The following is an 11,612-nucleotide window of genomic DNA, read 5'->3' as shown; positions in this document are numbered from 1 at the left end:
AAGAACTTGGGAGTGAAGGGTCTCCTGGGACGCAAGACTGCGTTTTGAACAGTTCACACCACCCATTTCAAGCATCTTCAACTACATATTTAAAGCACATGGCTTCTCCCTACGAATCCTGGGAATCGCAGTTTTGTTAGGGCTCTGAGAAGGGTAACTATGGTTCTCGGGATTCCTTGGGGGGAAAGTCATGTGCTTCAAATGGATACATATTGCTGCTGCTCTGCCCGAATAAGTCGCCTTCTCGTGACAAGAGGAACGTGAGCGACGGCAGCGGAAGGGCCAAAGGAAGACCTGCTAGGTGTGGCCTCGAACGGACTCCTTTCCTTCTCTCTCACTCCTCTCTCACCCCCACCCTCCCGCCACGGACTGCGGAGGCGGCGCGCTGTGTTCGGCCGAAGAGCCGCGACGACGGAGATTCCAAAACGACGTGTGACGCGTCCCGGCGGAAGGATTCGAGTAATGGAGCGCCGGGAGAAGGAGGAGGAGACGAAGAGCGAGGCGGCTCCCTGAAGTGAAGCGCTGTGTGTGTGTTGGTGGAGGGAAGAATGCATTAAAGAAGTGGCGAGGGGAGGGGGGAAGAGGAGGGGGAACAAAATAGTCCCGGAACCGCCGGAAGAGGCCGAACGGAGCCGAGTGGAGTCGAACCTGGGCCTGCCCCAGCGAAGCCGGCGGGGAACGTCGGCCTGAGGAGAATCTAACCCGAGCGAGCGAGCGCCGGCGGGAGCGGCGAAGCCGAGTCGGGCCCTCAGACGGCGGCGGCGAGAGGAGGAGGAGGAGACGCGGCCTGTGGAAAGGAGCCCACATTTCTTCCCCTCCCGCTCCGCTTTCTCCCCCTCACATTCCGGACTCGGCGGCGGGAAGGAGCCTCTCCGGGAACGGCAGCTGCCTTCGCTGTTGTTTTAATCTTCTTCTTCCACTCCTCGTCCCAGTCGTCGACGGGAGAGGCTCGGGTGGGTTGCCCTCACCGGCGAAGCCTCGGCGGCCAAGCGGGCCCCCAAACCGGACTCGAACCGGAGTCAAGCCGGTTCGACGCGGAGGGGCGAAAAGAAGTCGCCTCCTCTCTCCTCACACCCCCCACCCCGCGGCCGCCGCAACTGCTGCTACGACGACTTCGGGGCGTCCGACCTCCCCACCCCCACCCCGGACCCATCGACGAACTTAGTCCTGTCAGGAAGAAGATGATGCTCTTCGGGGCCTAGAAGAAGAGAGAGAGAGAGGCGGAGATAGAGGAAAAGGGCGGGGGGCGCGTCGAGAGAGGACACCCCCGGCCTGGCTCGTGTGTGTTTTCATACTCCCAACCCCCACCAAAGTAGGGAATATTATGCACCCTTCCCTGAGGGGAGGCTCCGAGGTGCGACCTCAGTTCATGCAAGACTAATTTTCTCTCTCCCTTTAATCAGCCCCAGAGCCTAATTTGGGGCTGGGGTGCGTGTAGATCTCATTTCCCCACCCCTTCTTAGAGGAGGGAGGCTGGTTTACTCTGCTGTTGTTTTTTTGCCCTCCTAAAAGGCAGAGTTTCTCTTTACCCACGGGAGAAAGAGGAGGTTCTGCCCAGTTCTCCATAGAAGGGCTAAGGGGTTTCCTGTCTTCCTAACATCCCCCCACCCCTCCTTGGTGGAAACAGCTCAAAAGTGGGACATCCCTACCAGCTTTTCTTGACAGTCCTGCAGAGAAAGGTCAGCAGGGCCATAAGGGCAAGTGCTGCAAAAGGGGTTTCCCCACCCCCCACAGGAAAGCAGAAAGAAAATCAAGTGCAGGAGAGAAGTGCCACCCCACACAGTCCCATAGAAGGTCATCAAAGGGTTCTTCAGTTTAGAAAGTGGTGGAGCCCAGAGAAGCAACTTTCAGCAGTGGGGAATTGACCCCAAAGTGTATTAGATGAGGTGTTCCTGCCCTCCCATGGGGTAGTAAGGGTGGGAGGAGGCTAGTTGCTTCCCCACAAGGTTCCCTCACCCCTTTCTTTGGACAGGGATTGCTACGCTATTGGACTTCTTGTTTGTTTGCTGTGGCCTAATGACTTGAGAAGAGTTCTGGAACTGTGATGGCTGGACACGAGGCTTGGGAATAACTTGAAGCAGATGTGTCTGTGTCTGACAGTTACCATCTTGAGGCAACGGCAGGATTTTCAGAGGATTGAATCATGACTTTGAAGGCCTTCTCCCATACTACTTGGAGGATTTGGGGCAGAAAAGGTGCTTTGTGGCTTTTCCTGAGCGTACTCTGATATGGATCTTTTGGGCAATCGTGAAGAACTGCATTGCTGTTGTTTTTAACTGACTTCACTGGTACTTCTCTGGAGCAAAGCTGGTGTGTATATGGGAAATTGACAGTAATGTACTTAAATTATAACTAGTACAATGCAGATTGGCTAAAAAGTCGTCTCCTTGCCAAGGGCTCCAATGAGTGGCACACAGTCTGCAATCACGGACAGGTCAGTATGAATAGTGTTTCTGTGCACCTTCTGCATTGACTGCTTGGAGTTTGGTCGGATTTTAAGTTTTAATATTGCAACAGTGGGAAAGGTGCAAAGGTTGACAGCCTTGAGTAAATGAGGTTGGAATTTACCTTTTGAGTTGGCAAGCCCAGCTTTGATCTGATGATGATCAAATCATCTGGGTTAGGTTCTAAATGGATTCAGATAATAGCGTTTTCAAGGCTGCTAGTCACTTGGTCCAGATGTGCGTTCTGGTATACTGTCGTAATAGGGTTACTTCTTGAAAGTATTTCCTAACTTCAGTGAAGGGGCTGTATAGAAGATTGATTCATCTTCGGGGTGCAGATGTTTAGTGGGCAGGTCGTTTTGAGTGGAGCTGGAACACACTACGTAATAACCTAACCTATTTCCCAGTTCGCACGGTGGCATTCTTCAGTCTCATAGTTCCTGGCACCCACGGTATTTATTTGGAGAATTGTATTGTGTTTGGACTTATATTTTGTTCTTCAAAATGGGATGCTGAAGTGTCTGTCTTTACAGTAGATCTGCTGTAGTTGGCACATGGAAGCCTGTGCTCTCCCCTCTTCCTCTCCTCCTTCCCCTCTGACTCATGTTACTTTCCCTCGCTTCTCTTTGCATCCTATTAAACTGCAACCCCACCCCATTTCCTCCCAGCAATTGGTACTTAATGATACTGACAGTTCTGGAACCTAGGATATGCCCTCTTCATCTGGAGGGAAGTCCTGGTTATCTGGGACATGCAATATGTTGAGTTTAGATAAGAGGTTTCATATTGTGCTTTTATTATTAAAGTCTGCTTCCTCCTCATTAAGTACTAAATTAAAAAACAAAACCTTGGAAACAGCCATCCCTTCGTATTTTGGATTTTGGATGCATAATCATAAAGAAAAGGATGCGGGGAATGAACTTGACAGCTGCTTTTTCTTTGGCAAGTATCTGTTACTCTTCTGGATAGGAATAGTGTTAGTTTGTACTTCATCACCCAATAACATAGGCATTACAAGAAGTGAAGTTTGGTCCAAATGTTTGGCCTTGTGACTGCTGCAGCAGTCCTGAAGAGTTTATTTTGTAGATGAGTCATGGAGTCAACAGGCACATAATCCAGCTCTGTTGATTATCTCAGACAATTTTCTGGGTTCCAGAGCTGGCTACAGAACTGCTAAACATGCTGCTTATTTATGCTTCTAAAATGCTGAACCTTTTCTTTAAAGGCAGCAGCAGACTCAGTTTAAATGCATAATTGGATTTTGAATGCATTTTCTTGTTTGAATCATTCTTCCAGAAAAATGGGAAGAATGTTTTGGATTTTCTTGTACAGAGCATGTGCTTCAAGCTCTAATTATCTTCCTACAAATCTTTTTCGAGCTTAAAAAAATAAATGTAAGTGTTTTGTTTCGGTAGCTTACTGGAGGTTCTGTTAGGCCATTCATTTATTTCATGTTATCAAACAGGTTTTAGTCAGCTAGTAACTGATCTGAATAGCAGAAAAATAGGCTGCAGGTGAGCAGTTTTAGTGGAGATGGTTGGTTGCTGAAACAAGGTATTCTTTTTATCATTGTACAGTGGTACCTTGGGTTACATACGCTTCAGGTTACATACGCTTCAGGTTACAGACTCCGCTAACCCAGAAATAGTACCTTGGGTTAAGAACTTTGCTTCAGGATAAGAACAGAAATTGCGCTCTGGCGGCGCGGCGGCAGTGGGAGGCCCATTAGCTAAAGTGGTGCTTCAGGTTAAGAACAGTTTCAGCTTAAGAACAGACCTCCAGAATGAATTAAGTACTTAACCTGAAGTACTACTGTATTAAAATAACCATTATAAAAATTGACACATTGTCTTTTTATATTCCTTGTCTTTTTAATGTACACATTCAACTTAACAGTATTAGCAACTACTTGCTAATGGTGGTGAAAGCTAGCTTTCTGTCTTCAGCCTAGGTGTGCTGTATGACAGGAATCTTGGACTTTTTATGCCACCCTGCTTGACCTCTGTTCTTGAGCAACTTCTTTTCTAATGGTGATAAGGTAATTGTTTTCACGTTCCCACATTCACTTTCCTAAGCTTTGACTCTGAACATGATGCTGCATGAATATATGTCTGCTCAGTAGTTTCCTCTGCTCAGAAAACACCAGATAAATAATGACTTGGGGACTGTCCTATGCTTTATTTTGGTAGGAGACAGATAAATGATTCTCCCCCCCCCCAGCTTTTTTGTTATTATTTAAGAAAAAGAAATGAACAGTTCTGTTATTCCTTAAAGTTAGCTTCAAGCATAGTGCTTCGCAATATTGTTTACTTGCAATGTATCCAACCTGGCCTTGGTTTGTCATGGACATTAGTCTTCACTCATAGGCTGATTTTTTACCAATTACTCTTGAAGTTCTAGAGATGAACTGGCGAGAAAGGGCTAATTGCCCCATGTCTTGCTTATGGACTTCCTATAAGAACCTGGTTGGCCACTGTGGAAAAAGGATCCTGGAATAGATGGACTTTTGGCCTGAACTAGGAGGACTCATTCTCTTTGAAATTTATTTCTTACATAGTGCTAATTTCTTCAGTCTGTGTTGGATTAAGCAGGATATAGCTTTTCTCTCTGCTTTTTTAAAAAGCAGAGGTTATGCTTGCAGGACAGGTTGCAGATCAAGGTCTAGATCTGTATGTCAACAGTAACTTTTATTTCCTATTGGCTTCAGATCTGATTACCAGTGTTGATGCTCTTGTGTCCAGAACTGAACCTGCCCATTCTTCTACTTGCAGCTTTTCTAGTTAATCTCATTTATGGTGGTGATTTTTGCCTTATAATGATCATGCTTCCTATATGCTAAGATCATCCAAAGAGACTTTGCTTAGGTCAGGTTTTTTTGGTGTGTGTATGTGAAGCCGGGTAATCAGGACTTTCATTGAAGTAACACTTTTCAGAATTCTGGCTCTAGGACTAGTTTTGTCATTATCTTCTGGAAAGTAGTTAAGAGCAAGACATTTTTATTTCAGCAATATATTGGAAGGTGAAACCAATGCAATTTAGTCAAGTTGGAAATTAAACTACCCACAGGTTGTTTTTTTATTATATAGCTTTATGGCTCTTTTAAAAAAATATACCTTTACAGGTTCTGTTTTGATTAACTGAATTATTGTTGTTAAATCTTTGTGTTAATATTTATATAATTTAGCTGCCTCAAGGGCCTTCTTAAAACTGCAGTATATGGCAGGGTTTGAAAAATATGTGTGTGTATCTATATCTCTATATATATCTATCTCCACCAAACAGTAGGGAGACTCATGGCAAACCTGTTCTAGAAACTGCGGGAGGTAGTGGAGGACAGAGGTGCCTGGCGTGCTCTGGTCCATGGGGTCACGAAGAGTCGGACATGACTAAACGACTAAACAACAAAAGAAACTTGGGGGTAGGGGTTGAACTGTTTAGAATGTGTTTTGGAACTGACCGCTTCACATTTTCAGTTTTCAAATACTGTAACTGCTTAGAGCTTAGTAATTATTTTTTATCACAATGTATCTTCCGTCCATATACTGAACTATATTATTCCTCTGTTTTGTTCATCTTCCGTCCATATACTGAACTATATTATTCCTCTGTTTTGTTCATCTTTGTAGTATGTTTCTTTAAAGGGAGCTTAACATCTCTCCTTATCTCTTTAAATGTTACAGAAGACTATTCTGTAGTTTAAATCTTTCATTGTATTTAACAAATTTTGTTTATCCTGTTCCTCAAGAGTGTGAAATCAGCACACCTGTTACCCTCAGTGAATATCACTGTAATCTTTTCTTACTCATGCACAAAACTTGCTCCTTTTTAATTTTTTCACCTTTTTTTTTAAAGTCATACCAAATAAATGTGAAGTCTTAATGACTTCTGGCGCCATTCTTGGTTTCCACTGAGTTAACAGTCAACATACAGATTTTCATGGCCATTGTCTTTGCAGTTACATAACAAAGATAGAAAACAATATTTTTGGTCTCTGCTGTCTGAAAGCGGGCAAGCATTGGCTTTGAACATCCTATGTTTTGCCATTTGTGGCAGGCGATACATGGCTGATTGGGATAAAGTGTGTTTTTCCTTCATTGCTGAGCAATTTGAAAACGTTTAAGATGATCATGATGACTCGAATGCATTGTGTTGCAACAACATAGAAACGTCTGGATGTGCCTGCTTCCCTTTTTTGTCAATCTAGTTAACTGCATTTATTTTCATAAATAATAAATAATGTTTGAAGCTACGAACATGAGTTTGACCAAGCTGCGGGAGGCAGTGGAAGACAGGAGTGCCTGGCGTGCTCTGGTCCATGGGGTCACGAAGAGTCGGACACGACTAAATGACTAAACAACAACAATTTTCATATAGCATTGCCAGTCATTGCCTCACACATTGTGTGCATTTTTTGTGTGTCCTTAGAAGGTAGTGTGTCCCATGTTTAGCAATTGATATCTTTTCTTCCAGCATGTTTTTGTTAAAGTGAATTCTTATAATAGCATCTAAAATCCCTGCTACCATGAGTGAAATAAGTGTTTGTGGAGAATTTACACAATTACTTAAACAAGATTTCTTAATTGTTGTTTTCCTTCATCACTAGATGCTAAAATTGACTCTTTCTAATTTGCCTCGTATTTCAGCGTATGCCTGCATAATAATAGTGACATCTAAATGGGTGGAAAATAAGAATTGTTCTGCTAAGCACAACCATTTTCTATGAAATTCTTATCCTTTGTTGCAGTTGCTTAACTGAAAAGTTGTAGGTATATAAAAGTTGTGCATACTTCTCATTTTGCTAATTTGTAGTGCTCAGACATTTAAACTATATTTGTAGCAGTCTTTTTAGCCAAACATTTCCAGTCATCAGGTTATCTTTCTTTTTTTTTAACTTGTGTTGCCTATCACTGTAAAGTACCTATTCCCAGGTTATCTGGAAACACATTAAATGATGGTATATACATCAGAATATAAAGAAAGATATTCTCTTTCAGTCTGCAGTGATAATTCAGACTGTTAGTGGCACTGATTTTCTCTGAGAAGAGACAAGCTATGCCTTTTTGTCCTCCCACCTAGAACATTCTTATGCTGCTTTTTAAAGCACCACAGCCCACTGTGTGAAACGGCAAGCTGGGTTTTTGATCCATTGTCAGAAAGGGGTCTAAATACTGACATTTCAAGAGGCAACCTCTCGCGCTTCCCAGATAGAGGGTCTGGCCAGTTCTGTTCCAACATTTGTGTCAAACAGTACAGAATGTGAGTATTTCATTAATGAGATACTCCTTTCCCTCAGCGGAAGCTGGAAGTGAAGCAACCAGTTGTTCCACCCATGAAATGATACAAATGATACAAACTGCACTAGCTGGTATGACCATATACTTAGTCTGAGCTTTCCTTTACTTATTATTTCCCCCCTTCAAGTTGGAAATTTTGATCATTGTTGTTGGTTAGAACTAGACAGTTTCTTCAGGCTTTTATTCTATCTCTAGCAAAAATTGGAGCTTGCTTTTCTGGTTTTGAAGAAAGCTGTGGGTGCCAAGGTAATTGCTTGGGTGGAGGCGGGATACTGCTGGCCAAATGCATGTAATCCTTTGGTTGCACTGAACTTACTATGACATAAATTAGTAATGCTGAAAGGTTCAAGGCGGTAATGGATACCAAGTTATTTTCATTCCATCCAGTACATCATATTTAAATCCTGCCAAAGTCTGAAAGAAGCCAATTAGGAGTACCTTATATTTCAAATTGGATAACAGTCGGAATGGGGATAAATGAGAACTTCACAATGACGGCCAATACACTGGAGGGACAAATATTTCTACCATTTCTTATACGTTAGAGCTGCTTCATTTCATCAGAATTCAGTTAAAGCCTGTGGTGTTGCATGCAGGATTCTCTTAAGTGTGACTATTGATATTGATTTATACACCAACTAACAACCTTGCATAGACAGTCAAAATTAGTCAAACTTCAATTCCTTTCTATATTTTGATCATCAAAATTTGATGTTGATCTGATGTTAAAACCAACTAGATGGGCAGTGGTGATTCCTTTTTTTAAACTGTGAGACACACTTTTTGTATAATCAGAACCTATAGCTGGTACTGCATGGGTATATATATGTGAATGCTGCACTAAAAAGTATTGATGCTTTATATACGCCATATTTTAACAGTACAACCTGAAGCGTATGTAACCTGAGGTACCACTGTACTAGAAGAACTCAATGGGATACCATTTTCTAATGCAACCAAGGTGCTGGTTTTAACCTTTAAAGCAGTGCAGTGGGGCAGCCAGTTGGTGCCTTCCAGATGTGGACTCCAGCTTCCATTATTCTTGGCCATTAACTGCATAGCCATAGACTAAGACTGATGGAAGTTGGAATCTACAGCATCTGCAGAGCACCACACAAAGGAAACATTCCCTCTTGCTTTGTGAGGAATTATGTGTGTGTAAACAGACAAGCAATTACGCATTTGTCAGTTGTTTTGGAATAATGAGAGCTCTGGTTAAGGAAGGTGGAGGTGCAAAGTTAAAAACAAAGCCCCACAACAAAATCTTTAATATATTGCTTAATGTTATAAAAGAAGAAATGAAATTTATATGACGGCACCCTTTTTACAATTCAACATTTCCTTAGTGTATGTTATGAATCCAAAGGTATAACAAATGAAGATGGGAAATGGAAGTCTGTCTGATCTTAAGACATGCTTATTTTATTTTGCTTCCTTAGGGAATATCTAGTAAGTTTCTGGCACCATGTAAATAAATAAAATTTGTTCCAAAACATTTTAACTCTTGAGCCACATGCATCTACCCTTTACTTGGTGCCATTTTCAGAGACACTTCATTTATATATTGTTAGTGAACTCAGTTCTAGAGATGTGTGTGTGTTTTAATTAATTTGTAGCCTACCTGATCTCAGAGGTTCTGGAGAAAAAATGGGCCACTTTACAATCCTGATTTCTGGCCAGCAGAAACATGTATTGCATATGTTTAGAAATTAGAAAGGTAAGCAGCTACCATTTCTTGGCAAACACTTGCATATTTCCTATCCCAATGCTTGATTGGACTTTCCACTCCCCCAATCTGTAGCTTTGCGTTCTGTAGAGCAACAAGAACTTCTACAATTAACTCAAAGCAGTAAATAAGCATAGAAATGCTTCCCAATGGATGGAATAGTTGTGTAAACTATTCCCAATCTGTGCAGTTCATTCAAGTTCATACCTTGTTTCTGTGTATTTAATTTGCGTAAATCATCATCATGTTTGTCAGGTGCCCTTCAGCTACTGATGGCCAAAGTATTGCTGTCTCTGTTAGAAACACATTGTCCTCTTTAGGATTGCAAAAGGATATACTTACTGACTCGGGAGATGCACTTTAAGCTTCTAAACTTGTTTAAACAGCTCAGTGAAATTATGGCTTCTCTGTTAATGATCTCATTGGGGGATGTAGCATGAAGTGCAAGGTGTGAATTAACCAGAAGGGCCTCTCAGTGTGGATAAAGAAATGGCATGCATAAACTGCCAAAGGGAGAACTGCCTATCTTTCTGCCTGTACTCACATGAATGAGGTGTGGCTTTACAAGGGCAGCACACTTGGAACAGTTTGTTGCACTCCTGAACTAAATGTGTGATGCAAATAAATTTGACTTATTCAAGCAGTTTTTATTGTAGTGATGTGTCCTGGTCTGGCCAAATAGTTCCTGTTTGTGTAGGAAACTGATCTCAGACCCTCTCTATTCATAGTCTTGGTTTATCATGTCACATGGCATAGTGTTTGGATAGCTTCCAATGTTGAAAAATTAAAGCTGATGGTAATCTGTGAGCAGTTTAGGCATGTTTTTTGTGGAATTTCGAATGAGCCAGTATTCGAAGGTGCCTGGAGGAAGTGTTATTGGAATCTGGAGGCATGAAGAAGGGTCATTTGATTTTTGCCACCAGATGCAGGCAAAGGAGGGGGGATACAAGTTTGGAGAGACTATATATAAAAATTGAAAGATATTGCAGGATTGCAAATTCATTCATGTTTGGCTATCAAAATTAAAACAAGCAGTAGGTCTTGGGAGCATACAGATTTCTTTATACTCTGGTTGTGGTGCTAGGGACCAATTTGTGCTCCCTGCATGTAGAAAAATAATGCCAGAGAGAAGGATTTGGCATATCTTTTTCACTGGTACGTATTCATTTTGTGTACATGAGTATACAATATACAAGCGCTCCCACTGCAACTGAAGTGGTAAAGTACCACTTGATGCTACTGATTCTATAAATTGCCATTCCATTTATTATAGCTATTATGCACATTTTATTCTTTTCAAGACTCTTTGTATATGAGAGGGAGAGGAAGACTGAGGATGGGTATCATAAGCTTATTACAAGTATTTATTTGCTGCTGTTTAGATATTACCAATTCATTTACGCTCTGCTTTTGCAAGGTAGGATACTGATGCTACCAGAAACTTGGAAAGGGTGATATTAGCCATTAACAATCCAACTGCATACAAGAAGTGATAAATAAGATACAGAAGGCTACAGAACTTGTAAATAGTCAGAAATAAGGATTGTTATTATTATTGATTAAATTTGTATACTTTCCTATACCTGCAGAATGGCTTCAGCTGCAGAATTTAAATGGCTTTTCTGTCTGGGTGATGTCATTGATCACTACAGAACAGCTGAATAGGAACAGAATAGGAAACCTCAAGTTTGTATTACAGGACAGTGGGTGAAAGAGAGATGGAGTTATCTTCATATTGGAAAGTGCTATATAACATTTTGAGTCAATTTGATTTGTCGCATAAAATGAACAATAATAGATCCATAAAATGAAGTGTAAAGGGAATTGATCTGCCTACTTCCTGGAAGTAAGCATGAATTCTGGGATAGAGGACAACGGAATCTCCTTGGATCTTATCACGGATAGCTGCACATTTCAAACTGTAAGCTTCTGGGGGAAAAAAAAGCTGTGGTTTGCCTTCTGCTGTGGTTTTTTGTGGTTTCAAAAGCGGAAGTGGCTCTTGTGGGTAATTATCTGATCACATTTTGTACCACATGTGTTATTTCTGTTTCTATTGGCTGGTTGAGAAACCATTACCCAAGGGTGGCTTTTATAGACTTGAGATGTTTTTCAGCCCATGTAGAATTGATGCATTAAAGTTTTGTCAGT

General features: G+C 41.8%; 1 protein-coding gene across 4 annotated transcripts in view; it reads left to right on the top strand.

Annotated features, from left to right (window-relative positions):
• The first annotated feature begins 899 nt into the window (after window positions 1–899).
• The window catches only part of ARHGEF12 (Rho guanine nucleotide exchange factor 12), an 87,588-nt gene continuing 76,875 nt past the window's right edge, over window positions 900–11,612 (top strand). For all 4 annotated transcript variants that reach the window (XM_053367338.1, XM_053367337.1, XM_053367336.1 and 1 more), the window contains exon 1: window positions 900–2,434. Coding sequence is in view for 3 of the 4 variants with exons in the window: in XM_053367337.1 (XP_053223312.1) it covers window positions 2,403–2,434 (32 nt within the window). In the remaining variant the exon portion in view is untranslated. The remainder of the gene's footprint in view (window positions 2,435–11,612) is intronic.

The sequence above is a fragment of the Podarcis raffonei genome, chromosome 15 (assembly GCF_027172205.1).
Source record: "Podarcis raffonei isolate rPodRaf1 chromosome 15, rPodRaf1.pri, whole genome shotgun sequence".
NCBI lineage: Eukaryota > Metazoa > Chordata > Lepidosauria > Squamata > Lacertidae > Podarcis > Podarcis raffonei.
Note: the sequence above shows the minus strand (reverse complement) of the source record. Positions and strands in the feature narration are given on the sequence as shown.